The sequence below is a fragment of the Passer domesticus genome, chromosome 19 (genome assembly GCF_036417665.1).
Source record: "Passer domesticus isolate bPasDom1 chromosome 19, bPasDom1.hap1, whole genome shotgun sequence".
NCBI classification, from domain to species: domain Eukaryota; kingdom Metazoa; phylum Chordata; class Aves; order Passeriformes; family Passeridae; genus Passer; species Passer domesticus.
The window spans coordinates 1,009,868-1,034,609 of record NC_087492.1 but is presented as its reverse complement, the minus strand read 5'-3'; the positions used below and the strand labels follow the sequence as shown (position 1 = coordinate 1,034,609).

The window sequence follows — 24,742 nt, the reverse complement described above, 5'->3', positions numbered from 1 at the left end:
CTTTTCAGGCAGAGTTCCCAGGGGCTGATCCCCCCTTTTCAGGCAGAGTTCCCAGGGGCTGATCCCCCCTTTTCAAGCAGAGTTCCCAGGGGCTGATCCCCCCTTTTCAGGCAGAGTTCCCAGGGGCTGATCCCCCCTTTTCAAGCAGAATTCCCAGGGGCTGATCCCCCCTTTTCAGGCAGAGTTCCTGGGGGCTGATCCCCCCTTTTCAAGCAGCGTTCCCAGGGGTTGATCCCCCCTTTTCAGGCAGAGTTCCCGGGGGCTGATCCCCCCTTTTCAAGCAGCGTTCCCAGGGGCTGATCCCCCCTTTTCAGGCAGAGTTCCTGGGGGCTGATCCCCCCTTTTCAGGCAGAGTTCCCAGGGGCTGATCCCCCCTTTTCAAGCAGAGTTCCCAGGGGCTGATCCCCCCTTTTCAAGCAGAGTTCCCAGGGGCTGATCCCCCCTTTTCAAGCAGAGTTCCCAGCAGCTTTGATCAGCCCGAAAAGCGGCACCAGGCTCACAGCTGTCATTTCAGATGGGTTCTCGCTTGCATTATTCTTTCCATTAGGCTGTGTTATCCTCTTTGGAGGATCTTTAGGCTTCATTTCAAAAGTATCAGAGACTCAAAACCATGAAGCAGAAGAGCCTGGTAGTTTTTTTTTGAAGGCAGGCAGGCGTGGGTCCAATTTACCAGGCAAAAATGTCGTCTTTAATGGTGAACACACACAAGGGAAAGCTCCATCCCAAAACAATCCCTTTATGTTTAAAACCTTCATCTTCCAGGCTCTCTGTCTCACACTCCCCCTCCCTTTCTATAAGGAAACACAAATGAGAAAGAAAAAAAACCTGCTACTACTCCAAGCTTGAGATGAAGAAGTCAGTGCTGAATATTTAGAGAAGAACATACACCCAGAGAAATCAAATGTTCCCTAGAACTGATCAAAGATCGGGGTTCTACCACATCATTCACAACTCATTACCACTGTTTAGTAGCAATTAACTCCTTGGGATTTGATTGCAGACTCTATGAAGCTTTCTCCATCCACACCACAGCTGATGGACAGGAGCCAGCAGAGCAGGGCAGAGCTCCAGGGAAACAGGACAGTACTTTCCCAAGGTTCTCATAAATTCTATTAACACTTTCAGTTATCTCCATGCCTGCTCTGACTTCTGTACTGCAACAGCCCCTTAAGTGCTTCCCTTTGTCTTCTTCCACTGTGTTACAGCGACCCTGTTAAAATCTCTTCCAGAAAATTAGGGAATTTCATGCAGAACACACTGTGCATCATGGACCCTCATCCCAGAGCCCCTGCATCACCCAGGGCACAGCCTGTACCAGCTCCTCTGTCCTGTGTCTGATACCCCCCCTGTCTGTCTGCAGATGGATCTTATGCTGAGCAAATACTCCCATTCTGGAATTTCAACAAAACAATAAATCCCACATATAGTTCATTTAAAATTTGGCACTTCCACTTTATGTACAGTAAATGACCCATTTTTCAGCTGTTGGGACTCTCAGGCCATGATCCTTTTAGGATGAGAATGGTGCATTTCTGCCCAGTAATTACTTCATGCATCAGTGAGACAAAGCCTTGTTTGTCCCCAAATTATCATTCTGTGGCATTTCAAGTGCAATAACCCATTTGCAGTTATTTCACTATACTGAAAACTGGGAAACTTCTCAAAGGCAAACAGTTTGTTCTAAAAAAAGCTACCTATTAAAAAAGAACAAACCAAGAAGCAAAAGCTGTAGTTGATTTAGGTTATCAACATCCAATATCCACCCTAACCCTGCCCTCTGGCAGTTTGAAGCCATTCCTCCTTGTCCTGTCCCTCCAGCCCTTGTTAACAGTCTCTCTCCATCCTTCCTGTAGGCTGCCCTGAAGCCTCCTCTACTCCAGGATGAATAATTCCAATCCTCCCAGCCTTTCCCTGGAGGAGAGGTGCTCCATCCCTTTCACATCTGGACTCACTACGACTGATTTTAAAGGCCAAAGCCAAACACTCACCACAGATTTTTAATCAACAAGTGAAGTACAAAGGGAACGAAGGCTGCAGGGGCAGCACCACCCAGGAGCTCACTGGCCCCACGCTGCCTGGCAGCACAGCAGCTCTGAATTTCTGCATTTCAGTCACCTGCTGGATGAACAAGGGCAGGTTAGATGGAACCACATTAAGGCACCTATTTGGAGTTCAGCAATGTGGCACTGATTTGCTTCAAGGCTCATTTCCACTGCTCTGATGGTAGAGAAAATGAGCTGTTTGGTTAAGCTGCTTGTCTCAATTTTTATGAATGATCTAAACTATCTGGGTAAGTATTATTTAAAGACAGGTCCTTGATGATGAACAAAGGCATAAAAAGAACTTGTGTCTGGAGGCTGAAGCTGAAAAAAATTCAACACAAAGAGGCAACTTCATAAAAGAGAAGGCAGTAAATCACAGGACAAGGTTATCAGAGGGTGGGGAACTCTTCCCCACTCACGTGCAGCACAGCCATCACTGAGACCTTCCCAGTGCCTCACTGGAGAACTGCCACTGGGCATTCCATAATCCATATTATGAAAGAGGTCACAGGAGAGGATTGGGATGCTGAGCCCAGAAATCTTCAAGGCATTGCTGCAGCAACCACCATCACCAGCTGGAAACCCTACTACTAAAACATCCACATTTGAACGTTTCTGTGCATAAGGAGACTGATCTTGTCCAATTCTTTGCAAGCCCAGCCCCAGTTTTCAACAGCTTCAGTTAAAAATTGTCTCTACGGAGGCACAAGGCAGGGGAGCCATTGTGGCTGGCTTGGAAATGGAGAATTCCTTAGAGCAGGATGGGCATTAGCAGACCACACTGCTCCTGCTGCAGGGTTATCCATGTTTTCCTCCACACACCAGTGTTTGTGTTACGCCTCTTTACTCTTGTGAATAATTGCTCTCATTAACCCTCCTGGTCACTGCAGCTGTGGCCCGTTCGCAGCTGAAACCACGGCTCTGGAGCTGCAGCACTGCCCCAAAACACACAGAGCTCTGCAGACACCAGCAGGTTTGGACTCTTTTCCCTTTGCTCTCCTCTCTGCCCTTTCAGGATCACTAATTTTCAGGGCAATGAACCTCAAGTTTTAAAGCCTCTAACACCAGGCACAGATCAGTGAGCAGCCGAGAACAGGACAATCAGTGTTCAATGTTCAAGATGTTCTTATTTCTCACTCATTCAAGTTATAAGTGGAGGAAAATCTAATGAAGGACCTGGGCAGCTTTGGGCCTCAGCCAGACATGATATTTAGGGAAACCTCCAGAGCAGCCTCACTCACACTGAAGGATGGGGCAGGAAAAGGGAACAGGCTCCATTGTCACTGGCTGCCACTGACAGTGCTGGGAGCAGGACCATCAACACAGACCAGCAGCTTCTCTCTGGAAAACCTCACCCTAAATCTAACAGTAAGGTTACTTTAAGGGGTAGGGGGAAATAGAAGATGAAAAAAGCCTTTTACACAATTCTCTGCAACATCAAAATCCACAGCTTTTCTCAGAAAAACTGTGCCTTAAAGGCAAAGGTGCTTCAGCTCTGCTCGGACTCGGAGAACAGCTCTAGAGACCATTTTTTTCTGCAACAAAACACAATAATCTAAGCAGAACTTGAAGGAGAACCTTCTGGCTGGAGATTTATGGGCACTGCTATATTAATTTCTCAGTTTGCTGTCTGCAGCTCCAGCTGCTCCTCCCTCCAGGGATGCGCCTGCGATGGGAACAGCCCCTCCTCAGCAGAACACCCAAAAGCTTAATTTTAAACCAGGTCCAGCCCAAAGCCTTTGTTTTCAGGGATGGAGGCTGAAACAAGAGAGGTGGGAAGAGGTAACTCGGGTGGTTCCAAGAGATTCCAAATGCACTCTGTAAGCCAGTGATGCCATGCAGATGCAGCGATGTGTTTAGGTGGAAACAAGGCATGCAGTGCAGGGGAGAGCAGAGCAGATTTAAGCAGTTAAGAAAGGGTTAGACAAAGGAGTGAGAAAAATCTCCAGCTCTGTTCCATGTCTCTTGCTGCTACAAGGCTTAACTAACTGAACAATTTAAAATAGGTTTTACATTTCCTCCTCCTATTTTGCAGCTGCCACCAGGTCCTCCTCTTCTGAGCATTACGTTTGATCATTCCAGCATCACGACCAGACAAACTTTGCTCCCATTAGTAAATGTTCTACAAGCCTCACACTTGTGTAACAGTGCTTGAAGAGTGCTTTACAGAGCTGACCCCTATTAATACAGACTTCCTCACTCCCCGTGGGTACAGAAGCCATGTGCAGGCAGCACTTTAAAATCACTTTACCTCAGCAGAGAAGGAAGCTGGGTGCTCCAGCCCAGGGCACTGTGTCTTGGGGACATGAAGAACCCCACGCCCCAGGCTGGGTGTTTGACACCCCTGCACGTGGCACACAGGGAATGGTTGGCTTTTTGGGATGCTGCAAACACACCCTTTTACATCCCCACTGCACTCCCCTTTGAGGTTATTAACCAAGGGGGAACCTGGGCAGCAGAGCATTGGGGTGTCCTAAACCCCAGACAGGAACCTCCTTCCCTCTCCTCCTCCTCCTCCTCTCAAGACACCACGACAAAGAAGCCTTAAGCACAACATAATAATTCCCCTTATCTCTGGCACCAGTTCCTTCTCCTCACCTGGAAAATTCCTGTTTTACATAACTCTACACAGGACCTCCCTGCCCACACTGATGGCTGAACATGGGACTGGCATTGGGAAAGAAACTGAATTCAGCTCAACAGAAAGTTGGGTTAATGCTCTCACAGTAACAAACCCCATCAGTTTGGGACTTTGAACCATCTTGTGTTGCATTTCCACTGCCCCAGGCTCTGCAGGAGCGTGACCCAAGGCTGAGCTCATGGCCTTTTGCAGCACCAGTATTAATAAGCAAATATATTTCCCTGAGCTCTGCAAAGTTTGTGAAAATATTTGTTTTTCTCACCTCTCACCATATACAAAGGTTTTAATAAGCTTTAACAAACATACAAGCAAACAAACCCTTAATTAAAATAAATAATTTAAATTTCTAACCTGAAGGCTTCTATGAAACTTTGACAATCCCCAAACACTCAGGTGATGATGGGAGAAAATATAACTGGGATAAAGGACAGTGCAGGAACATCCCACCACAGTGGTGGAGGACCAGTGGGGATGCTGCAATTTCCTCTCTCCTCAGTTAGGAGTGCATTTTGTCTTTTTTTTGGGTATAATTTTTGCTGTAAACACACCTTGCATGTAACTGTTCCTCTGCAGGTTCTTCAAACAGTGGGTCACACGTTCTGAGTGATGGTTTTATTCTTTTATTCAACTGTCATTGGTACTGGTTATTTGGGGTGTCCAAACCAAAATATTAAAATTGCAAGCTAAGAGAGCAGCAACACAGCACATCCTTTGTAAACAATTTATTATTATTTTCTACCTCAGTTACTTACAGGAAAAAAGTCATAAAAAAGAAAAAAAAAAAGAAAAAAAGAAAAAAAAAAGAAAAGCACAGATGGACTATTTACAAAAAAATGAGAAAATTCACAATAGCCGAAATGTTTGCAAATCATGCACACTAAGACAAGTTCACAAAAGCAAAGCAATTCATAGCAAAAAACCCCAAACAAAATAATAAGAAGCCATACAGATTAAAAAAAGCTATTGCCTGCAGAAAAGTCAAAAGAAAACTACCCAAGTATTACATCAAGCATCTTTAATGAAATGAACAGCACAGCCATGGATTGTAGAGCCTTTGACACTGACATTTTCAACAAGTGGATTAACAAACATTAAAATGCATTACAGTTCTACTGTAAGCATGCACCATACTTCTCACAAACTTATCCAATGGGTAGCAACAGGAACAGCAGAATTTAAAGAGAATGTGTGTTTTCCACCCAAAAGTCCAGAATGTGGTTTGTTAAGTACAGCCAAGGGAGGGAGGTTTGCAGCTCTCCTGCCACCTGGGTGCAGAGGAAGTGATGCAGCTTAAGCAGGGAAAGCTTGGCCACAATTTAGGAAATTTGCCCATGATTTGCAAGCAAAGTTTGGAAGGAGAAGCAGCTGCAGGGAGCGTGCAGGACCATCGCTGGTCAGAGTTAGATCAAAGAATCAGAGAAACCCAGAAGGGTTTGGGTTGGAAGGGACCTTAAAGCTCACCCAGTGCCACCCTGCCACGGGCAGGGGCAGCTCCCACTGCCCCAGGCTGCTCCAAGCCCCGCTGGCTCTGGGAGCAGGGCAGGAATTGCTGTGGGGGCTGCAGCTGCCTGAGCCCCTCTCTTGGTGGCATCTCACCATGGCAGCCCCCAAAGAGCCCCAGGGAAGGGGGCAGGCGTGGGGCTGTGACACACGGGGTCACACACCTGCCACGGGGACAGGGGATGCCCAGGAGGGTGGGATTTGTGCCACTGCTGGGCACCACGTTAAGAAGTGCCAGTCACTCTCTTTGGGGCTGTCTGTGAGACCAAATCAACCCAATCATCCTCCTTGCTGCGTTGGTAAAATGGTTTCTAAAAAGTTTGTGAGAAGTCATGCCTTCGGAACGCCCCTGACCCCATCCCTGTGAGTTACATTCCAAGTGGGCATTAAAAACTCATAACAAAGCAGAGAAAAAAAAAAAAATTAAAAAAAAATAAAGCAAACTCAAAGCAGTGAGGATATGGAGCCTTTAAAAAAAATAAAAATAAAATAAAAAGTCCAGTCAATCAAACCAGCCAGTAAGAGCAGCAATTTTTCAGTGGACATTGATATTAAACATGGACCACCCAGGCTTTCTCTGTCTCTCTCTCATTAGCACTGCAGTAAACCCCGATTAATTTGTTATGCATCTTTAAGAACTAGTTGATAAAAATTATGTCTTGTGAAATCGGCAAATAGTCTGCAAAGTGAAATAAGAACAGAAATTAATAGATTAAACTGAAAAGATAAGTCCCAGAAATTAAAAAAAAGGAAGATATACAGAAAGGGAGTGATTGCAATTAAAATAAAATAAAAAAAGAGGCAATGTACTGCATGAGGAAGGGCTGGGAGGAATAATGGCACAGGAGGAGAGAGAGCAGCTGCCAAAGGGTTGTGTGCCCTGGCCCTGGAGCCAGGGGCTGTCCCATGCTGTGGGCAATGCTGGGGATGTGGGAGAGGACGTGGGACAGCCCCTGAGGGACAAGGGAATGGGATGCAAAAGGTGGGTGGTGGCAGAACCCCTGGGAGCAGCCCAGAGTGTGACTGAAGGTTTTCTGTGTATCTGAGGCTGCAGCAGCAGTGCAGCCAGGGCAGGGCAGGGAAGCTCCTGCAGAACCAGCCAAGCACTCCTCCCTCCCAGCCACAGCACCGAGGTTCTAAACCTGACACCCTCCTCCTGCCCTGCTCCTGAAAGGCTCCCAGGAGCCAAGCTGTGCCCTGTGGCACTGGGCTCTCTGCCCCAAGCACTGCAGCAGGGGGGACACCCCATCCTGCTGCTGCACCATCCCCGCACCGCGCGCGCTCCGACGGGCTGTGGTTCTGGAGACAGAGCCCCACACCACCTGAGGAACTCCCAACAGCTCTGGAAAGCTTCTGCTTGCTGCTAAGGAGTAACTGATGCGAGTGGGAGGGGAGCAGGGGCAGAGCCTTGGGGCAGGGGAACTCAACAAGGTGAGACAGGGCCCTGAGCATCTCCTGCAGTCACCCGCAGCTTTCTGCTGGGGACAACCCACCTGGATTTATTTTCCATATTCAGTCTCTGCAGGAGACTGAAAATAACCAGGCAGCAACTGGAAGTCCAGCTTTGATAAAAACAGGCCCTTAAAAAAATCCATCTAAGAAGGGGTCGAGTCAAAGGGTGCCTTTGCTGTCAGTGAGCAAACACGGTTGCTTTAGACATGTTTGTAATTAAACTCATCTAACCTCAGCAGATTTCTGACATTAAACCTATCAAAGGAGTCTCTCCTTCGTATGAATCAGCTGGCACATGGAATTGTGAGGAGTCAGAGCCTAAGACAGCACACAAACAGCTGCTGAAGCCTCCTCCTCACTCCAGCTCCTGGCTGCAATCCTGCCAGACCTGACTGGTTCCAGCAGAACCAGAGGTGCTGTCACCTGCATCTGGGGACAGCTGCCTTGTCCCCACCAGCACCGTGTCACCCCAGCAGCTCTGCCGTCTGCCTGCCACCCCAGCTGTTCCAGACCTGGCCTGGTGCAGGTGGGAAGATGTACCACAGGTGGGAAGAGGCGGCTCAGCCTCCAGAAGAGCCGTGCATTTAACTCAAGTAAACAAACCCTCACAGGGCTGTTCCCCTCGGTCCTGGGAGAAACAGCCGCACAATAACCCCATCCCAAGGACACTGCTCATCCTGCAGATGACAACAATCTGTATTTTTCCACAGCAGGGTCTCATCCTAACGACCCAGGGCTGCACACACAGCTCCACGTCTGTCCCAGCGTGCTGCAGGTGTAGCCAAGCACTGTCCACATGCTCACTCACCCCAGAAACCTTCCTGCGAGGTGCTGGTTTCCCTCCTGCCCTCCCTGCTCACTGCAGGGGGGTCACTGGGTGCTGTCCCTGTCACCCCAAGCTCCCACCCCTGCGCTGAGCCCTGAGGAGCACGTGGCCCTTGTGACAGGCTGCTCAGGAATTCAGGGTGGCCAGGTGGGGCTTCAGCCACAGCCACAGCACAGCCACTGCTCCCCTTGTCCCAGCTGCCTGGGAAAGCCCTGGGGTGGCAGGAAACCCCGAGCCCTGGGTGGTGCCACCCCACTGTGGGCAGGGCACCTTTGGATGGCCTTTGTGGGATGCCCCATCCCTGCAAGTGCTCAAGGCCAGGCTGGCCAGGGCTCCCAGCAGCCAGCCCTGGGCAAGGTGCCCCTGCTCACTGCAGACCTTTGGGGGTCCCTTCCAATCCTGTCCTGTGCTTCCACCACCTGATTTCCCCAGAGCTGGGCCCAGCACCGAGGGCAGGGGACAGAGCTGGCCCCAAGGCCAGCAGCACACACTGCCCCTGGGAGGGACCCCAGAGCTGGGAGCCCAGGGCAGCAGGGAACGCCGCAGGGTGGGACGTGCACTCAGCAGTGAGGTTCACTTACCACAGGCCAGCACGGGGGCTCCCTGTGTGTGTGTCTGTGTGTAGCTCTACGGAAGGAAAAACCCATCAAAGGCAGGGGAACAGCTCTCCAGTGATCTCTCTTGCTTTTATGGTTTTTTTTAATTTAAGAAGTTTGTTTTCAAATAACCAGTACCAATTTATACGTTAGGAAAAAAAAGGTGTTGAAAATATGTCGCTATAAAGGTCTATTTTAAAATAGTAAAAAAAAAATATAAATAAAAATTTGCTGTTGTGTGAGATGCTCCCTGCAGACTTGCCTGTCTCAGCTTGCAGCTACAGACTTCAAAAAAAAAAAAAAAGAAAAAAACCCAAAAAAACAAAAGAAAAAGAAGGAAAGAGGGGAAATAAAGCAAATCTGCAAATGAAATGTACGTACCTGGGAACTGATAACTGTAACTTGGGGCAAATCCAGGATATCCTCGGCCATATGTTGCAACAAAATTCGGGTAACCTTGATCACAGAAATGTAAAAAAAATAAAAAGAGAGAGAAGTTTGAGGATTAATGAAGGGGTCTTTTGAAGTTTGGTTTTTTTTGTTGGCTTGTTTTTTAACACAATGCACAATGACAGGGAGGATGGGTGAGACCCAATTTTACGGAGGGTATTAAAAAATCAGATTTATTCTGCTCATGCCAAACTGCAGAGAGGTTTCATCATTATCCTGAATAGAAACATCTCGAGCTGGCCCAGCTCCGAGCAGGAGCCCTGTCACTCTGGTAATTAACATGCACTTTGGTGTCTGGAGCCCAAGGACTGTGCATACTTGTTAGCTGGAAGAGTAAATGCCAAATGCTAAGGCTAAACACATAACACGGGTTTGCTCTGACATTTGGAGAGCTTACAATGAATGTACTTTGCTTCAGAGCTATTGACAGTTGGAGATTAAGGTAGTAGTAATTCTTTATCCCGGGAGTGTGAAGGACAACAGTTAACACATCAAAGAGTTGGAGGCAGCAGCAGCAGCGAGCCAGGGAGTCAAAGAGCTTTTAATTTTTCAGGAAAGTAAAAGGAAGGTGCCCGAGGAGCTTCTGAAGGCCCCTTCTGAGGCAGAGCAGAGACCTCGGCAGCTTTGGGAGGTTTATTAGGGGAAAAGCTCACTTGAGAGCATTTAGTGAATAAAAGTGCTGGATGTGCCACTGACCCTGGCTGGCAGCAGCCCTGGGCTCACACACTGTGCCACCCCTGTTTCTACTCCCCCACAGCCATTCTCTCTGCTCCCACAGTGGCTATTTGCTCTGACCTGGATGGCCAATGTCCCAAGGTGTCCTTTACACTCAGGGGGTTTCCTAAAATTCTAACCTCACGTTGATCCTCAGCATTTCCTCGCTCAGTTTTCTTAAAAACGGGCACCACGCCGTGCACTGAACAGTGCAGAACGAGCCCCAGCATCAGCCCAGGCTCTCCAGACCCAGAACCCACCAGGAGAAGTTCTCTCCTGCTGTCTGAAGTGAGTGGGGATCTTGGCAGCAGCTGGGCTGGAGCTGAGCACAGGCTCAGAGTGAATGTCTCTTCTGGGGGGCTCCTACCCTGCTTTTATTTATCCTGTAACACACCCATCCATCACTCAGCTGCTTTCCTGCTGCAGCAAGCCCCTCCATTTCCCATCAGATTTATACATACGTGCAGCGTACTATAAATCATCATCTAAAAGTGGAAGATAAAAATGCTTGGATGAATTCTGATGATGGGATTAGGCAGTGGCAGCGCGGGCAGCCCGGCCAGCACGGCGCTCAGGATGTGTACACACTGCTTAGCCCTCCTCTCACAGCTCAACAGCTGGATTCCCTCAGAAATTAATCACCTCTGTCATTAAGTCAGATCTTTCAGAGTTAAGCTTTACAAACCTTTTTTCCTTTCTTTTTTTTTTTTTAAGCAACACTATTGATAAATGGATTGTTTGCTAAGTAAGTAGCGCCATCAACACCACTGAAAAATCATCCACTGCAGCCCCTCTCTCCTTGCCACGAGGAGGAATTCAGTTTGCCCTGTTTCAGGCAGCTCTGAAGCAGATGTGCCAGCTCACAACTCAGGGCACAGGGGCTGACATTCTGAGCTCTGCCGGTGTGGCACCTGTGGCCCCAGCCAGACCAGCACGGTGGGGATGGCAGTGCCCACGGTGCTTTGATGCCTCCTCTTCTGCTGCCTGCCCTGGAATGGTCCTGGCTCTGACCCCAGGGCAGCCCTGCTGTCCCTGGCCAAACCTGGCTGTGCCTGGCAGCCCCAGCAGCAGCCAAGCTGCCCGGGGGCTCTGCTGGCACTGCCAGCACTCAGCGCGCTCAAAGTCAGGCAGATGAAATCATAAATTTATAATACAACATTACTTCAATTTTCCTCTTCATTTACTGCTGCAGTGCCCAGCTCTGCTCTAACGACTCGAAGCCTGATCCTCGTGGGGACACTGCCTGGCTGAATATCAATGGTGTTTAACACCACGCCTACGTGGATGCTTCATCAGGCCAAAGGATGCCCATGCTGACCTACCCAACACTCCCATTAGGTGCCATCCTCATCCTGAACTGGGCACAGAGAAGCTGATTTGCCTGGGTAGTCCTGGGGAGAGACCAATTCCTTGTAAGTAAACCAAAAATCCAAGTTTTGACTGGATTTGCTCCTTCAGAGCAAGACTGTCCTGTCCACGGAGGCAGAACTCAAACCAGCAGTCAAACCACTTTCACACCACTGCTTCTACCCAGCTCCTCTCCAGGCTGTGGAAATGTCTTTTCATTTTAAAATTTGCTAACGGGGTGGGCAAAAGCTCATGGTCAATAAGTGGGAACGCTGAGCACACAGGAGCCAGGGGACCCGTGCAAAATTAATCCAAATGCTCCAGAAAATGCAAGGAAGCTGTTGTCTCCAAATGTTGCTCTGAGTTGCAGCTGCTACTCCATTGAACGGTGTCTGGTGGAAAAAGGAATGACTTTCTTTGAAGGGCACAAGCTCCACTAATGCATGAGCTCAGCCTACCTAGACTGAGCGTGAGCAGAACACAGAGCCCTGCCAGAGCCCTTCCCAAATCCTTCCCAAATCCCACCACACATCCCTCCAGCACTGCGGGGTGTCAGCTTGGGGGCCGAGTGCCTCTATCTCTGGAGGGGTTTGCAAGCTAAAATGAGCCTGATTTTAGCATTAAATACCAGGATGATGCCCATCTCCAGGAGAAATGCCAGCCCCAGCTCAAGGCAGGCAGTGCAGGGTCACCTCCAGAGCTGTGTGTCACCATTGTGGTGACTGCAGTGTCCCAGAGAGCAGCTTCAGATGAGAGGGGAGACAAAAACCATTTCCTCTTAATGCTGCTCCTCTGTTGCTCTCTTCTTTACAAGTTTCCAGGCACAGACCTGAACAGAGCACAAAAAGCTTTGGGGCAGTGCTGTGACACCCATATGCCCTTGGGTGACAGAGCTCCTGGTCTGCACCCCAGGCCAGGTGCCAGTGTGAGGCTCCAGGCAAAAAGAGAGTTTCTTGGTCACCAAAGTGCTCCCACTCAGCCACAGAGGGGGGCACACAGGGCCTGTTTGTGGGCATCCAAGGGGCTGGGGAGCAGCTCTTCCTGCTGGCTGGGCTGACAGGGAGGGGAGAGGAACTGACTGCTCCACTCCTCATGCAGAGGCTCATTAAAGCCCTGCTCTCCCTGAGACCAGCGTGTCCCAGCAGCAGCAGAGCCCCAGACAGCCCAGCAGCCCTCCTGGCACGAGGCTCAGCCTGCCCCCGCTCTCCCAGTCACAAAATCCTTTCAGAACACTTTAATTTTGCTCCAATCAACCAAATCATCACAGAAGCGGCTGCCTGCGCACCTTTAGACCCCGGCTGCTGCAGGCTCCTTGGGGAGGCTGTGATTAATGAAAAAGACCAACTTCCTTAATAGCTTTGGAGGGAGTCGCTCCCCGCTCCTTCCTTGGGCTTGTCTCGCGCCTTCGTTCTTCTGATTCCCTCCTCTGCCCAGGAACAGCAGCTGGAGAAGGTGACCTTGAGAAGGATTTCTGGAAACAGGTATGAAAGCCCTTCCAGAGCAGCCCCAGTTGCTGTGGCTCAGTCCAGCTGGGCACGGAACAGAAGACACGGGGCAGACGTGAGCTGGCCTTGTGAGTCCCCACGGAACACTCAGCAGCAGCAGTGATGGAACGCTGTGTCTGATCATTTGATGGGTTAATTATGCCCCTCTTCCTGCAGGGATGGGCCCTGCAGCCTTTGAAACCGGGGCTTTCTGACGGCCATGCAGCAGCTCTGCTCTCCCGTGCTGCCATCTCCTTGTTTAGCACTTAATTATTTAACACGGTGCCACGGTAGCAAGCAGGAACTTGGAAGATGAAAAACCAGCTCGAGTGGATAATGAAGCATCTGGCCTTCACCGTGGATCAATCACCAATGCTCAGCCAGTCCCCCTGATGTGAAATTCAGGGAGAGCAGTGCGGGACTGGCTGGGGCTGCACTGGCCAGGGTGACCCCAGTGCAGCAGGACCAACAGGTGCCCCAGCTCCTCCTGTGCAGTCCCACTCTCTGAGGGCTTCCCTTAATTCTCACAGCTTGAGAGGATCCTTTCCCAGAGAGACAGCCCCAGTGGGAACGGACTCACACAGCACCCAGGGGCTGAATTTTCCCTTCAGGACACCGGGGTGGATCCAGCTCTATCCCCTCTGTGCCCAGCTCCAAGGAAAAGGGCTGAGGCCACGTGGTGCAGGATGATGCCATGGATCTTTCTGGCTCCCAGGGTGAGCTGCACCCTCTCCTCCTGCAGCCAGCAGGACAGGCCAGCACGGTGGCACACAGACCTCCCTCCACACCCCACCTCAGGCAGCACAGGAGGAACAGCAGAAATCAAACACATTGGCTCAGGCACGCTGGGAACACAGAGGTAACGAAATCACCGACTGACTAGAGCAAGATAAATATTTAAAGCATAAAACGTGATTTCCAAACACTCTGGGGCAGGGTGGTGGCGGAGTGTGGGGACAGCAAAACAGATGATCAGCTGCAATAACCTGATTACACATCCCAGAATGGATCGCTCCAGCCACACCAACAGAAGCACTATTAATTCTGAGATAAAGCAAACATGGCAGAAGTTCTTCCTATCAAATCAAGCAGTGCCTCGGGTCAGACATCTCAGCGTAACAGCCTGATCCTTGCAGGAGCTGGGTCCTCTGTCCTGACACCACCCCGGGGGCTCTGGCTCCATCTCAGCCAGCCCTGAATCTGCCCAGCAGAGCTCGGGGCAGCCCAGAGCCCAAGGCTGGGCTTGGTGCTCTGTTCCTGAAATCATCTAAACCCTGGATAGGAAAATTGGGGTGTCCCCCCATCCTGAAGGGGGACACTGGCCTGGGAAAGGCTCACTGCTGCCTGGGGACACACATTGCCCTCCCACTCCCACATGCTTCATGGACACAGGAGCTGACAACTCAGGGGAAGTCCAGCGATACAAAGGGAGCAGAAAGTTTAAAATATATGGTGTTTCACAAAAAAACCCACTGGCAATGGATTAGCAGCATTTTGGCCGAGAACGGAGTATCTGGGGTTGTCACATTATTTAGAAAGAATTATCTAGGCAGAAACAAATGAGAACCAATTATAACTAAATAGACCCCGTGCACAAATAGGAATTTGCCATTAAATATCATTTATCCCATTTAATTAGTATTTTCTGGACACAATACTCAGGACTAAAATACCATTCCATCTCCTTGAAACTTGTAATTATTGTTGTGACCTGTCCTGTTACGCATCCCCCCCACTTCCTCCATCCATGCCATTTAAGAACCAGCAAGATTTTCAATTATCTATGCTGAACTGTCAAAGCTACCTTTAAAAGAAGGGGAATAATGTGTGACTCAATTCCTCTAAAAAAGGGGAGAGATCATTTTTAGTCAGAATGAACACACTGCATCTTTCATCATTCTATTTTTGCGAGTAAGAGTAAAACAGGCTATTTAAAACATCCATTTAAATGCAAATTTTTTATATTCCAGGCTGGGGGGGGGAGTTAATCATTTACCACAGACAGGATTATTTTCTTCACTCCACCCCTGCTGAAGTTTCAGCCTGGCACCCACGGAGGTGCAGGGATGTGCTCAGCCCTGTTTCAGGGCTGGGATGAGGGAGACAGGGCAGTGAGTGGTGGCTGTGCACTTACCCAACATTCCCATCCCCAGCATGAAGGCGTCCATGGTGTACGGCAAGCCACGTGCCCTTCCTCTCGTCCCTGGTGGAAACATCACTTCTTTAGGTTGTGCTTTCTTACATTCTACCTATTGAGCAGAAACATGTACAGATGAGATGCAAATGAATTCCATGTAAATGTCAAATGCAGAACTGATCTACTTAAGGGGGGGAGGTTTATTTTTAGCATCTGCCTCCCCACACCTCCTCCCGCTCAAAGGTGAACTTCCAGAATAGCGTAACCACACTGGAAAGAGCAAACGTGTGTGCCTCTTTAACCACCCAAAGATGACAGAAGTGCTGATTTAAGAAGTTCTGTGCTCCTGAAAGGGAAGCCAGCACCAGTGGGAGCGGGATGAATGGAGGGAGGGCCCCGCTGCAATCGATAACAGAGAACGACTCCCAGTGATCATTACAAAAAGCTCCTTTTAAAATAGGAATAAAGAATCAATATTTCTACCCAGCAGAAAATTTCTGTAAACCCTATTAATAAAGGATCTGCATTCTTTCACTTTCAGTTACTCCTGCTGCCTTGGCACGTTGCTCAGTGCCACTGGAACCTCGTGGTGATTCTACCAATGCCCTGAGAGACAGCAGCCCAGCCCTGCTGCCAGGGGGACATCCAGGGCCCCCAGCCAGCCTTTCTCCCAGGAAAAAGGAGAAATTCACCACTTCTCCATGGTTTCTTGCTCAGGCACTGTCATCTCACCCCCAGCAGACAGCTCCTGTGCTCTCCTTGGCACTGGGGCTACAGCTGCTCCAGTCAGATGGTTTGGGGTTAACTGGAGCTGTCCCAGCCCATTTCTGTGGCTCCACAGCTCAGCCCACGCTCTGGGCAGGAGGGTGATGTGCACTGGTGCAGCCCAGCACTGCAGGGGCTGCAGGGGGAACCCACAGGTTTGGGCTTTGTGCCTCTAACTTGGTTCTGATTTTTAACCAGTGTCATTTAACAAGAGTTTGGCCAGATGATTCCTCCGGACAGATGAAGGGGGGAGCACCAGAAGTGTGTCCTGTCACTTCATTCACAACCACATCTTTTGGGAGGGCCACTGCTCCCAGTGTCATGGCAGCATTGGTCACACCTCGGGTGCTGCACAGTCAGGATGATAAAACCCATGGACAATTAACAGGGAAATGAACTTTGGATTAGCACCCCTAGAAACAAGAACCTGGCAATTAGCTTTTGCAGCCATAACCCAGCCCACTGCTGCTCTCTGAGCCTGGCAGCACTTCTGATTTCCACAGCACACGGGGGTACAAAGGGAATGGCAGTGAGCTGCAGAGGGGCTTTAACCAGGATTAAACAGGAAGCAAAAGTCACCAGCAGGAAAGAAAAATAATTCCTAAGCCTCTGTAAACAAATACACCCCATGTGGAGGGCAGGAAGATGCTCTGTTATCCAGGCAGACTCTCTCTCCACGGAAGGATGACACGTGGGGTACAGGACTGGGAGTGGGGCTCTGCTGTGCTGGGAGGGAGAGTGCCTGACCCCAGCCCTGCCAGCTCGTCCCCAGGGACTGTCACACTGCCAGGCACCAGGGCCACACCATGAGGTGCTCTGGGAAGCTGCCCATGCACCATCCCATCAGCAAACTGGGGCAATGTGGAACAGGAGTGAAGCACCACAGCATGGATACACCGGGGGCCTGCATGGTGCCTCTTCATCAACAGCAAAAGCAGAAAGAAAAGGGGCCTGGCTGCTCTTCTGCCAGAATCCAGCCCTGTCCTTACAGGGAAGGGGATGGAGAAGGCCAGAACCATTCCAAAGCCACATTTACCTCAAGGAGAAAACCCTGGAGGGATGTCACACATGTGACAGGACATGCAATGGGGCTTCTCCAAGAGGAAATGTATATGGATTTATGAATCAGGACTCAGCTCCATACTGAATTGCCCCTGAGAGTGCCTGATAAGGGTCTTTGTATACACATCTGGACCTCACTCAAACTTTCAATTCAGAGTTTCTGGGCATCTTAATAATTTCCAGATTTTTCCACCTCCTCATACGAGGATGTGCTACACTTCCAGCAGCCCAACAAAGAAAGGTTTAACTCTAAGGCTAAAAAAAAAAAGAAAAGAAAAAAAAAGGCAGGGAAACTAAAATTCACTATTTTTGTTTAGTCTAGTTTGGAGAATTAACCTTGCACTGGGGTACTCGTGGGTCAAGCAGAGCAGTCTCAGCCACAGGAACCCAGGAGGGCTGAGCTGGGGAGTGAAAAGCCTCTTATACCCAGCACAACAAAACAGGCTGTCAGCCCTCAGCCCAGGATGTCTCACAAACCCCTGCTTAACAGCTTTCCAGGGAAACCAGGGCTATTTTGAGGAGAGCAGAATGTGAGTACCCACAATGCACAAGCCCCCATTGAGGCAGGCAAGGACAAGGAGACTTTGTTGTGCCAGCCACGTGTGATCCGCAGCCTGGGGGGCTCCCATCACCTTGGGGACAACGTGTCACTCACACCATGGCCAGCCACACCAGGCACCAGCACAGGCGTTTTCAGCTTATTTTAAAAGCCCCACTGAGTTGTGGGTCTGTTGAACCACCACATTATTGATCAGTGGCTGGGGCTTGGAATTAAAGGGTCAGGAACAGGGTGCCCAGAGAAGCTGTGGCTGCCCCATCCCTGCAAGTGCCCAAGGCCCACAAAACCTGCAAAATCCACCCTGAGAGGCAGGAAGGGTCACAGGTGCTGGGCAGTGCCACAGCCTGTTCTAGAACAGCCAACATTTCTGTCGAGAGCCTGACAATGGACCCTGACTGCAGGCTCAGCTCATCACCCCTCTCAGCACTGTGCCAGGATGGGAGAGACTCCACCACAGTGGGACTGAGGGAAAGGAATCACTCATCGCATCTCTTTTCCAGCTACTTTTACTTTTCCTTAAAAACCAGGTGTCTCTTTGCAAAGCAAAGCTCCTGTCAAAAGAACAACAGCCTGAGGACAGCTCGTTTGGGTTTATTGTCCCCCTGCAATGTTTGGAGCATCTCTGGCCTCCCACGTAAATTCCAACTTCCATTTATTAAATACCTCGCTGGCATTTTCTTTTCACTGTCCTACTGCTCGTTTAATATTACATTTGACATTCTAAGCTTTATGGATGGCAACAGAAGCAGAATGGATGAGCTAAAAATAGCCTGCCAGGGAGGCTGGAGCTGGAAATGGGCTGGGAGCAGCCCTGCTGCCCTGAGCCTGCCCTGAGCCTGGGGACAGGCCAGGAGAGCAGGAGGAGTGAGCTGGGGGCAGCCCAGGGGCTGTGCATGGCCCAGCCAAGCCTGCTGGGCAGGGGACAGGGACAGGACAGGGATGGAGACAGGGATGGGACAGGGATGGGACAGGGACACAGGCAGGGATGGGGACAGGGATGGGACAGGGACACAGGCAGGGATGGGGACAGGGATGGGACAGGGACACAGGCAGGGATGGGGACAGGGATGGGACAGGGATGGGACAGGGATGGGACAGGGATGGGGACAGGGATGGGACAGGGATGGGACAGGGATGGGGACAGGGATGGGGACAGGGATGGGACAGGGATGGGGACAGGGATGGGGACAGGGATGGGGACAGGGATGGGGACAGGGATGGGGACACAGGCAGGGATGGGGACAGGGATGGGGACAGGGATGGGGACAGGGATGGGGACAGGGATGGGGACAGGGATGGGGACAGGGATGGGGACAGGGATGGGGACAGGGATGGGACAGGGATGGGACAGGGATGGGGACAGGGATGGGGACAGGGACGGGGACAGGGACACAGGCAGGGATGGGGACAGGGATGGGACAGGGATAAGGACAGGGATGGGACAGGGATGGGGACAGGGACACAGGCAGGGATGGGGATGAGGACAGGGTGTCCCAGTCCCAGCCCACCAAGCCACTGCAAACCCCGTGGCCTCGGGCTGGGGCTGTGAGAGGCAGTCCCCTCCCCGGCTCAGGGACACAGGGACATGATCCCCATGTGGCACAGCCCCAGCAGTGTCCCCAGGCTGCTGTGTCAGCCCCAGCCCGGTCACAGGCACACCCAGCTCCCTGTCCCCCAGGGCTGGCATTAGCTGCACACACAGCAGCAGGGCAGTGACTCAGTCCCTAACAGAACCACGTCTCATCCTCCCTCCCTCGTGGGCTGCTTTCAACGTCACTGCTGAAGGAGTGGCATGCAGGGACACTGGGAGATGCTGGCACCTGGAGGGGGCACGGAGCGGGCACAGGAGTGGGAAGGGGATATTTTAATTACCCAACAACAAACACCAACACTCAAAACTGTTTCTCTTGCTCTTTCTGACGTTCCTGGAGTGTTTTCAGCCTGTCCCATCCTCCCTGCTACCTTCCTGGGCAGCCTTCCAGCTGGGGAGGAATCCTCCCACGAGCTCTGTGCTATTCCTCCCCTCGAGGCGATGCCAAGAGCCAGGTGAGGCTTTTCCAGCCCAGGGGTGCAGATGCAGGGATGAGGCACCAACACTGTCCCTGCCTGGGCTCACCAGCACCTGCAGCACCCCGGGGCAATCCTGAGCCCTGCTCCAGAGAAAAGCCTGTTGTGGGGAATAACTAAACCTGTGGGGAATAACCAAACCTGTGGGGAATAACCAAACCTGTGGGGAATAACCAAACCTGGGGAGAATAACCAAACCTGGGGAGTGTGCCCTCCTGCTGTGGACAGGAAAACCCTGGAGGGGAGCTCTTCCCTCCCACCTGGCACTCCCTAAATTCACATCCTGAGTGTTTCTCAGTTGTTTCTAACTTGTCATCGGGTCTGTTGTGTGGGGGTGGTTGGGGTTTGTTCTGCTCCTTTGTTTTAAGGCAGATTAACAGCATTTAGAAGCCATTTTAAGGGAATGAGCCTCCCCCCACCCAGAGGCACTCAGGTGGGGACAGGCAGGAGACCCCAGGGCTGGGGGCAACAGGACAGGCAGAGCCCACAGCATCCATGTGGAGTGGAGCAAGAGACTTCCCCCAGGACCAGGAGCACTGCCCCAGCCCTGCCCACCACCCCACCCCACACCTGGCCAAGGGGACCCTCACTTTTATTTCAGATGCATATTGCAGGGAGCAACAATATGAGGAATATTATTTCAGTGCCCTGGGAAAAATTAGCAAGTCAAATATTGAATCAGGCCTCCAGCATATGCCAAGGAGATTGCTTTGATCTTATCCACACTAAAAGCTCTATTATTAAATTTAAAGTCTGTGAACACATATCAGACCGATATACAATGCATATCTGAATACACATTTGAGAAGCAAAGGATGTTTTGACAAAGGGAAAAAGAATATTTTAGCCCAAAATATCAAAGTTACTGCAGCAATTGAAATACAAATGCCCCTTTTCATCTGGCTCAGGGCAACCCACAACCTGGGACCTGGGGAGGAACTTCAGCTGGGGCCAGAGCAGGGGCTGGGCCAGCTGCTCCAGAGCCCCCTGCACCCACACCACGGAGCACCAACACTCACCATTTTATTATTGATTTCGTGGAAATGAATTTCACAGACTTTCTCCACCACGTCTTCATTTTCAAAAGTTACGAAGCCAAATCCTATTTAATGAAGATACAAAAAGGGGAGGGGGTAAGGAAAACATTAGTTAAGGGTAACAATTTCATTCTAATAAAGCATTATTTAGCCATTGGGACTTTGGAAAACTTCCATAACAACACACATGTGTGCCTACACCTGCTGCCTATGGAGCTGCTCCTGAGCTCATTGCAGCCTAATGGAGGGAAGAAGCATTGTCTCAGGGAAAATTAATATGGTTCTGTTCCAGCTCTTCCATAGGATTTAATGGAGAATTAAAACCTCCTTATGGATTTTTTGATCCATCCTGCAGAATTTAATGGATAGTTACACCCCAGTTACATGATGGCTCGGAAACTACAATAAGGCTGTATTTTCTTTTACACCTTATAGGTTTTTAAGAGCAATCTCTACAAAACCCAATTATATTTCTATGGAACCATATTGATTTCATCTCTTGTTTAATTCCACGGGACTTCTCCATTAGAGCTGACTCATTACACGACCCAAAAACCATAAAAATCTGGGAAGACAGAAGATGATTCCTCATTTACCCCTGGCAAGGAGAAAAACCCCAGTGCTTCCCAAACACAGCAGCAGCCTGTGCTATGTGTGCTCTGCCTGGGCAGGGTCAGCCCTGCTCCGGAGGTGGTTATTTGTCCCTTTCTTCCTGAATTACTTCCTCTAATACCTCATCAGGACATCCTGAGGCCTCCAGGAACCCATTAAGCTTAAAGCCTCTGATCTAATGGTTCCTCTCCTCTGCACTGCTGCTTCAAAGAGCCGAGGCTTTGGGCTGGCTCGGGCTGTTTGATGCCTGCTGCCTGCCTGTGGCTGTGCACAGCCTGCTCTGCTGGGCTGCACTGGCTGCCCACCCTGCTCCTGCCTGAACAGAAAACCTCAGGCTAATGACAAAAACCCAGCTCATGCGCTGGAGAAGGCTCGATCATCGACACTAATTATGCTAATGAAACCTAAGGACTCTGCCAAGAGGATGAACTCCATCCCCACACTGGTGAGCACTGCCCCAGTGCAGCCCTGGATGGAGAGAAAAGTGAATTTCCAGGTGAGCAGCTCCTCTGGCAGTGCTCAGTGCCTGCAGCCGTGGGGAATGCTCCCATTGCACTTCAGACCCTCTCACTGGGGGAAAGGTGGCCAGGAATGGGGGAAAGGTGGCCGGGAATGGGGGAAAGGTGGCCGGGAATGGGGGAAAGGTGGCCGGGAATGGGGGAAAGGTGGCCAGGAATGGGGGAAAGGTGGCCGGGAGTGGGGGAAAGGTGGCCGGGAGTGGGGGAAAGGTGGCCAGGAATGGTTTCCAGCCCTGCTCCAAGGCATAACCCAGCAGCAGGCTCACCACACTGCTCTGCACCTAGAGCAGGCAGCAGCTTGGATTTGTTTTTTACATAACTCACGTCTTTCATTTGCCTTCTAAATTACTCCATTTAAATCTACCTTAAACAGACCTGCAGTTAAACCCGGAATTTTTGTGGCTGAGTGCCTGGACGTGGCATCCCAGGAATCCCAGAGCTGGGAGCCCAGCGTGGCTGGACCAGAGGACGAGATGGCCGGGCTGGGGCCACAAGTCATTAATTGTCTGAGCACCGGCAACATCTTCATCATTAGCAGCTCATTAGCGAGTGCTGCAGTTGAGGATTCTTCTTTCAACTTGTGTTAGGTGTCGGTGCCAGGATGGAGGGGAGAGGGAATTTAGGAGATTAGCCCTAATATGAGCACCACGAGGAAGCCGCTGCAGTCATTACGTGTCTGGACTCGGAAACCAATCTCCCACTCTCATCCCACTCCATATGGCTCAAGGTTTATCAAGAAATTATTTGTCTGATTAAATCAGATGGCCACCCAGCTTTCTGCATTTCCAGATTTTACAACAATAGAACAACCATGTGTAGGTGTTGGCAGGCATTTGCAGGGTTCTGAAAGGTCTGTGGCACTTGGTCAGGCTGGCCTGGAGAGGAAAACGAGAGGAAAAGCAGAGGGAGGTGACCTCTGCAATGCCCAACACCTCCAACCCAGGAGCAACCAGAGGATTTGCACCTGCAGGCACACATCACTTCAGTTCCTCCCTGGAGGGTGGAAAGGGCCTGGAGCAACTTGGGACAGTGGAAGGTGTCCCTGCCTGGTTCCTTCCAACCCAAACCATCCTGTGATTCTCTTCTTGTTCCACTTTTTGGGTATCAAATCCCAACTTTTAATGACTGCACCCGCACAAAGATCCCCCTGCACACATGCTCTTATTAGTTCTCATAATGAATACACGCTCATATTTAAATTACCAAAACTCTCAGAACCCTTCCTGGGCTAAATAGACAATTATTTCTTCTGAGAGGTACTAAGAGTCAACAAAAAACTGGTTCTCAGAAAGTGTATGGAAAAGATTAACCCAAAACAAAGGCGGCTGTTGAAAACGGTGACAGAAATAGGATTCTGGTTGTCAAGGAGCACACGTTTTAAAATGAAATTATACTGCATCCTTCTGAATGAAGCTATTATTGGAAGCTAACAAGCTCTATTTAAGAGATAAGCATTTAACAGAGTCAAACGGTTGGGTTTTTTATTCAAATGAATAAAACTGAATATTCATTTGAATAATCTTTTCTGTAAAAGAAAAGACAAAGAAGAGGGAGAAAAATAAAGTAAGAGGCAAACAGATGCCCCAAAGAGAGGCTCTGAGCCAAGCACCAGCACTAAAGGAAGCTGAGACATGTATCCATGACCTTCAGGTGAAAAACCCTCCTCTGGTATCTACTGGGAATGAGGAGTTATTCCACTCCATTCATCTCCTGAAAAAGGAGTCAGCCCACCCCATTCATCTGCTGGTTCATGGGCACCAAAACGATGCCAGCCCAGACACCTGGCATCCAGTGGTGCAGGACACGACCTCCAACACACCATGACACCAGGAAAAAGAGGATTTCAGGAAGGATTTCTTCATGGAAAGGGCTGAAGGGGCTGCCCAGGGAGGTTTGGAGTGCCCATCCCTGGAGGTGTCCCAGGAAGGGCTGGAGGTGGCACTGAGTGCTCTGGGCTGGGGACAGGGTGGGCATTGGGCACAGCTGGGACTCAGTGATCTTGGAAGTCTTTTCCAAGCCCAGTGATTCTGGGATTCTGTGGAAATCCTCCTCTGCTCCCAAGCCCTGTTCAGCCCCCAGAGCTGCCCAGGCCTGGGGGAAGGTGGCTCCACAGGGTCAGCTCAGCAGGTTCTGCCATGGTATTCCAGAAATAAGACAAACCCTGCTCCGAGAAAGGGAATGAAACCATAAACAGACTAAAATACCATACAAGAATAGTCAGATGTCCCTGATGTCCCCGATGTCCCTGATGTCCCCAATGTCCCTGGGGTCCCCGGTGTCCCTGATGTCCCCAATGTCCCTGGGGTCCCTGATGTCCCCAATGTCCCTGGGGTCCCCGGTGTCCCTGGGGTCCCCAATGTCCCTGGGGTCCCCGGTGTCCCTGGTCCCCCCAGCCCTGCCGTGGCAGCTGCCCCAGGAGTGGCTGTGCTGCCGGATGGGGATATCCAGGCTGACACCTCCCAGCAGAGTCACCAGGAAGCAGCAGCTCAGGCTGTGCTCCCCCTCTGTGCCAGGGCTCTGCTCACCCGCCCCTGCTCTGCTCCTCAGATCTGAGCTGCTTAAGCTCTGAAAGGCAGAAAAGTCCAGTCCTGCTGTGGTATTATTTATGCACCTGCTTTCTTGTTTATACCCATAGTTTTGGCAGCTGGTCCTGTGAAAGGTAATAAAATGCCTTTCAAAAGTAAAAAAAAAAAATTAAAAATGAAGAAATGTGACCAGACAAGCCAGGCATAATAACATTAAAGCCCGTGTCAATTAATTTTTCCTCTTCTTGATAAACGAGCCCCATTCCATCCATTAATAATGAAGGAAGAAACAAGAAAAGTTGACACTAGTTTAATTTATTTTCTCAACTTGCCTGGTCATATTTCTCCCTGTTGCAAAGCTTTCCGGTGCTGCTGGGAATTGCAAGTGGCTCCCACACAGTCGATGCA

General features: G+C 50.3%; 1 protein-coding gene across 12 annotated transcripts in view; it reads right to left on the bottom strand.

The window, feature by feature from the left end:
- The window catches only part of MSI2 (musashi RNA binding protein 2), a 203,923-nt gene that overhangs the window by 30,642 nt on the left and 148,539 nt on the right, over nucleotides 1-24,742 (bottom strand). For 10 of the 12 annotated variants that reach the window (XR_010349416.1, XR_010349414.1, XR_010349417.1 and 7 more), the window contains 3 exons: nucleotides 20,662-20,744; nucleotides 15,187-15,301; nucleotides 9,439-9,513 (listed from right to left, as the gene is read on the bottom strand). Coding sequence is in view for 8 of the 12 variants with exons in the window: in XM_064394863.1 (XP_064250933.1) it covers nucleotides 9,439-9,513; nucleotides 15,187-15,301; nucleotides 20,662-20,744 (273 nt within the window). In the remaining 4 variants the exon portion in view is untranslated. Of the gene's footprint in view, nucleotides 1-5,293; nucleotides 6,863-9,438; nucleotides 9,514-15,186; nucleotides 15,302-20,661; nucleotides 20,745-24,742 lie in introns of those variants that run through there. The other 2 variants (XM_064394867.1, XM_064394868.1) reach the window with 1 other exon arrangement.